This window comes from Anopheles coluzzii, chromosome 2, assembly GCF_943734685.1.
Source record: "Anopheles coluzzii chromosome 2, AcolN3, whole genome shotgun sequence".
Classification (NCBI taxonomy): domain Eukaryota; kingdom Metazoa; phylum Arthropoda; class Insecta; order Diptera; family Culicidae; genus Anopheles; species Anopheles coluzzii.
In genome coordinates, this window is record NC_064670.1 from 13,418,926 (window position 1) to 13,424,925 (window position 6,000).

The 6,000-nt window shown below is 46.8% G+C and overlaps 1 protein-coding gene across 2 annotated transcripts in view; it reads left to right on the forward strand.

Annotated features, from left to right (window-relative positions):
- The window catches only part of LOC120950127 (connectin-like), a 57,604-nt gene extending 52,491 nt beyond the window's left edge, over positions 1-5,113 (forward strand). For both annotated transcript variants that reach the window (XM_049605807.1, XM_049605806.1), the window contains exons 3-5: positions 468-1,355; positions 1,458-1,674; positions 3,282-5,113. In XM_049605807.1, coding sequence (XP_049461764.1) covers positions 486-1,355; positions 1,458-1,674; positions 3,282-3,742 — 1,548 coding nt within the window. In that variant the 5' untranslated portion in view covers positions 468-485 and the 3' untranslated portion in view covers positions 3,743-5,113. The remainder of the gene's footprint in view (positions 1-467; positions 1,356-1,457; positions 1,675-3,281) is intronic.
- Positions 5,114-6,000: the final 887 nt, after the last annotated feature.

Sequence of the window (6,000 nt, forward strand, 5' to 3'; positions counted from 1 at the left end):
CCGGGAAAACGATGGTACTGTAATGAGAGGGGTGTATGTGTGTGTGTGTGCGTTCTAAAGTTCTAAAGACGGGGGAAAAACAAGCATTGGCAACTAAGCCGAAAATGGGATTCCCGGTATTTGGCGTAATGTGCGTGAAACACGCTTGCGTGCTAAACAAATGCGACAAATCTTGTTTATTTTAATTGAAACTGCAGCAACCGCTCGGTTGATTTCTGTGAGGCCTGCGAGGCAGGGAAGATTACGATACATTATGCAAAATGTTTTGGGCGATGTGGCCGTTGATGGTTTTAGAAAAGGATTAAATTAATTATTCTAGCAAGTGTTCTAGTGTCCCATTAGCCTTTGAAAAGGACGCCGATAATGATATTATCTTAATTGCTTCGAATGGAAATACCATCAAAATGTGTATTGCAGCAACCCTTGTTTCAGAATGACTTGCTAACGGTTTCATACACTACTTTCAGCTCTACACAGCGCCACAAATGACGATGAGGACGATAAGCACAGACCGTACCCTGGCCGGGTTGATGCTGGTGCTGCTGGCCACCCTGCCCTACGCGACCGTAGCGCGCAGCTACGAAAAGCAGACGGTGCGCAAGGGCAAATCCGCCCAGATCGTGTCCTCGGCACCGACCATCACCACCCCGCTGATGGACCTGTGCTCCGAGGACATCAACATGAAGCTGGCCTGCCACTGTTCGCCGGAAAGCCACGCCAAGGCGCAGAAAGCGTCCTGCTCCATCTTTGACGGCGAGCTGCCCCGCAAGGACTACAACTGGCTCGCCTTCCACACGCAGACCGAGCTGGAGCATCTGAAGTTTACGGTGCGCAAGTCGGGCAACCTGACCTACATCCCGTCGGACGTGATCGCCACGCTGTACAAGCTGCGCACGCTCACGATCGAGTACGGCATCATCGGCGACATCTATCCGTACGCGTTCGGCAACCTGACCGAGCTGCGCGTCATCAACCTGCCAAACAATCAGATCGTCACGCTGCACAACCACTCGTTCGCCCACCACCGGTCGCTCGAGGAGCTGATGCTGGAGAACAACTACATCCGCACGATCGGGCGGGACGCGTTCGTGGACGTGCCGAAGCTGATCAAGCTGAACCTGGCCAACAACAGTATCGTCAACCTGCACGACAACGGGTTCGAGGAGCTGACCAAGCTGGAGGAGCTGCGGCTCGAGTCGAACCAGATCGCGGTGCTGGCGCGCGAGTACTTCAAGGGGCTGGAAAACCTGAAGATCCTGAAGCTGTCCTACAACGACGTGGACTATCTCGGTGCGTTCGTGTTCGCCGACCTGTGGAGCCTGCAGATGCTGTTTCTCGACAGCAATCGCATTGAGGTGAGTGCGCGGTTCGCCCGGCTGTTTGAATGTTGGAGCGATTTAAGAGCCCTTTGAACCTAAAACCGTTTGTTGATGTTTTTCCCACTTTGTTTCCAACAGAAAATCGACGAGCGTGCCTTTGACGGACTGACCAGCCTGAACTATCTGCACCTGGAGAACAATCGCATCACCACGATCGACAGTGCCACCTTCACCAGCGTGTCGGCCCTGCAGCTGCTCAACCTCGACTCGAACCGGCTGTCCACGATGACGCACAGCCACATCGTGCCGCTGATGGACAATCTGGTGAACAACAGTGCCCTGCTGTCACTGCGCGGTAAGTTGCCCGACGGTGCCGAAAATCAGTTTTCAGACCGATTCAACCCTTCTGCTCGGCTGAGTAGTACGACAACCGACACGCCCGACACCGGTATCGTTTTGGAGGGTTTAGCCAGCTTGAAAAAAAAATAAACCACCTCCACAAACCATCAAACACTCGGATCGGTGCCAACTTTAAACGAAACATTTTATCGTCCATTCAACGGGGTAAACGGTCGTAAACCCGCGTGCGGCTCCAGTACACACGCTGGATTAACCGAAATATGATTGGATTTTCCGATACTCATCCTTGCCATCCTTTGGCGAAGGGCTGTGTGGTATCGAAGGAAAAAAGCGGTCGCACGACCGCTCAGCATATCGGTCCGTCTGCGTCTGCTGCCAGTGAAAGGCCAGCGTAACCGATACCGAGTGATTTCTTTTCCAAAATCGCCGAGCCACAACCCGACAAAGAGACGGGACAATTTTTAGCCCAAAATGCCAGTGCGATTTTTTGCTCTCCCTTTTTTCTCCCCCAGTTATGGTCGCTTTTTCATCCAAAGCTTTGATACTGTTCGATGGAAGTTCGAAATGGAAATCATGGTTTTGAAAATGGCCCGTCCGTCTGACCCTTAGCCCATTCTCGGTCGAAGCTCATCTCCGGCACTGCACGCCAACTGTTGCCTGGATTGAGTGGATGTTGGGGCTTTAGAAGTGTGGCTATATGTATGTGTGTGTGTGTGTGTGTGTGCCTGCCAGTGTGATGAAAGGTAGAGTTTACCATCCACTGCTCAACGATGGCCAGTCGATACTGTCGTTGACAGCTGACACATGAAAAGGTTTTACATCCTTCCTTGCCCTGGCCGTGTTTGCGTGTGCAGTACGGTGCAGGCTATCTTGATCCGTTACTCATTTCTGCTTTAATCCTATCCTTGTGCAGGGTGGAAGTATAGCAGAAGAGATTCAAAAGCTTCATTGGATATGAGAACCTGAGCGAGAATAGGTTGGAATGAACGTACATTGCAGTGCGTTTTTGCGTTATTGAAATGTTTTGTACTCGTATTTGCGGGAAATAGCATAGTTTCGTGGTTTCTTCGAAATATTTAGTTAAATTGTATGCGAAATTGAACTATGTTTGGAAAATATGTTCGCATAATAGATCGATTCTTGTATCCGTCTGACAACTACAAATCGTTCGTTTTAGTAATTTGCCTTAAATTGCAGCGAAACGATTGTGGAATTTCCACTAACGAAGCTCTCTGAGAAGCGTACGTTTCGCACTGGTCAGTGGCTAGTGGAAAGCATTTGCTATAAAATGGCATTTCAAGCATTTTTCAGTGTTCGACACAGAAGCAAAATTGATTCCGGCAGAGTATTTGCAGGATACGGTGGAAAACTATGTTTAGCTGGCATTTTTACCTGGAAACCCCAATAGCACTTAACAGTGGTTTGTTGTCCAACGTATTGCATACATGTAGGCGTTTCTTGCAACGGTGAAGCATAAAGCAACCGGAACCGCATGCAGATTGCCATATTGCCCGTATTTTTTCGCAGTAAAACTAATCCATACTCCATGCACTCTAATTGATATCCCTTTTTCCGCCCGCTCTCTTCCCATTCTCCTCGCAGACAATCGATTCATCTGTGACTGTCGGCTCTCGTGGATGTACGATCTGAGCGACCGTACGCGCAACGAGGAGCTGCGCGAAAGCCTCAAGAGCATCGACTGCATCCTCGGCCTGACGCCCGAGGAGCCGACCCGTTCGCCGCTGGCCAGCTCGTACGACTTCGGCCAGCTGGACGAGAACGGCGAGTACATCGACGATTCCGCGAGCGAAAACGACGCCCTGGCCAAGGAGGTGCCGCAGACCGTGAACGTGCTGAAGCTGGGCCGCGAGGAGCTACCGTGCCCGGAGGAGCTGGCCGGCCCGACCGGCGATCCGAACCCGCGCGAGTCCAAGGGCCTGTTCAACCTGTCCTGGAACAGCTCGGCCGCCGGTGACCGGTACGGCGGCAGTAGCAGTAGAGTGCTGCTAGCGATAGCCGCGGCCGTGGCGCTCGGTCTAGTGCGTCGATCGGTTAGCTGTTAAGTGGCCACCGGGTGGGGGGCGGGGAACGGAAGGTAACTTATTTACGGCAGTGTGCGCGTTGGTGCTTTTGGTGCTCCAACGCACGTTCGATTGTTTTTCCCCCTCTCCCGTGCACGTCGGCTCCATCGGGCGCGCCTTTCGCGAGGCGTTACTGAATGGGGGCTCGTTTCAGCCTTCCCTGCTGGAAAAGCTTTGCACTATTCACCCATCCCGCTCACTGGGTTACCCATACACCTCAACAGCTCCGCATTGCATTTATGCAGCGCAAACACAGTCACAAACACGACCGACACATCAACAAGCGGAAGAGGAGTGGCGCGAAAGCGGAACACGTTTCGCGCGTGCATGTAATATATAGTGAAAGTGAGGGACAATTTTGCCAACCTATTTCGTAGCATTTAGAGCAAACCCACGATAGAAAAGTAGCGCATGTGTGTGTGAGTGCGCGCTACCAGATCGGTCGACGGCATCAGAGCGGGGTTAAGCGAGGGACGGTAGCTTTCTTTCGTCGGACGTTTTGTGGTAGATTTTAGCAAAACAAAGTGATCGCCGAACTTCTGCTCACACTCAAACCATCACAATCATCACATTCGTCACCAGCATCATGGTGTGTTGTTTCATTCTCCCCCACTCCCCACTTTTGTTTTGCGTTTGATGTACCCACCAACGGGGTACACTAAGATCGAGCGGGCCATTTCGACAGCATCCACGGACAGTGGATGAACACAGGACGAATTTTGGACCGATAGTTCGACAGCGGATAGCTGCGGTTGGACGGACAGAATCGAGACTCTGATGAGGGGTAACCCATTTCTTTCCTTTTTATAATAAAAGAAAACAAATCAGACAACACACACACATATATAAGTAGGTTTTAAGCTAGAGAGAACACACTGAACGATAAAACCCCTTTGCAACTGAGTACGATGTAAGGTATAAACAAAAGAAAAGTAAACAAAAAAAAAACAAAGAAAAACGAGCAAGCGAGTAATAAGGTAAGAGAAGGAGAGAACATACACAACCATGAAATGAAACCAAACAGAAGAAAGTACGAGGAAGTAGCAAACAACGGCAAACAGAGCGAACAGAAACAGGATCAAACGAAGCGAAGAAACCAAAAGACAGTGAAAGTACAGTTTATGTAGCATCGACGGGAAGGATAGGAAGAAACCGTACACCAAGGGAAAAAAAGTAAGAACAAGCGATGATGGAAGGAATCGTGCGGAGAGACATGCAATGTTGCAATTCTTCTGTGTGGTGAGAAAAGATTAACAAAAAATAAATACAACTCTGTAAATTGCCGTGTCGCAATGTGAATAATGTGAGTGGAAGGCGAGGAAATAGAAATAAATTTTAAAGTAAGTAACAAAACCAGCTGCCTTTTCTTCTGACTTTTCGGATCGTTTACTTGATTTTTCTTTTCCAACCTTAATGAGTCTATCGGGGCGACTATGGGCTTCGAACGACGAGATCCGTTCGCCGCGGTTGTCAGAAGGCGCTCACTTGGTGCTCAGTTTTAAAATAACGTACCATTGAGAGACCGTAACAAGCACGTGAAAGAATGAGTTCTACCTGCCGGGGTCGAACGTTCCCGTTTGTATGGGGAGAAATCCGCGAGGTTTTGCGCTGCGGATTTGGAACGAATGTTGTTTTCAATGTAACGTTTTGCTTTAAATTTTGCTTAAAATGATTGGAGTGAATTGAACTTAGAGGTATGTAACATTTTGAAAATGTTTTGTGATCTATTTCCAATAAAAAAACATTTTCATCAGTTTTGAAAATGTATATAAAAACATGAAACATCGGAATATAAATAGATAGAAATAGATATATATATATATATATATATATATATATATATATATATATATATATATATATATATATATATACATATATATATATATATATATATATATATATATATATATATATATATATATATATATATATATATATACATATATATATATTTATATATATATTCAATACCTACAAATATAAACAAATAAAATATTAAGCTGAAAACTTAATAGAAAAATATCGCCAAACATTTTTACCATGTAAATAACGTTTATAACTCTTTACAATAACATCAATCAGTATTTTTATACATTTTTATAAAGTAAATCCAATCCGGTCGTTCCTCCTACATTTTAACTTAGTTAAATTCAAATTTCAAGAAAGTGAGTAAAGCTGCCTTATAATTGATAACAAATCATCCAATAATGATGTAACGAATGAAATCCAATACCAAC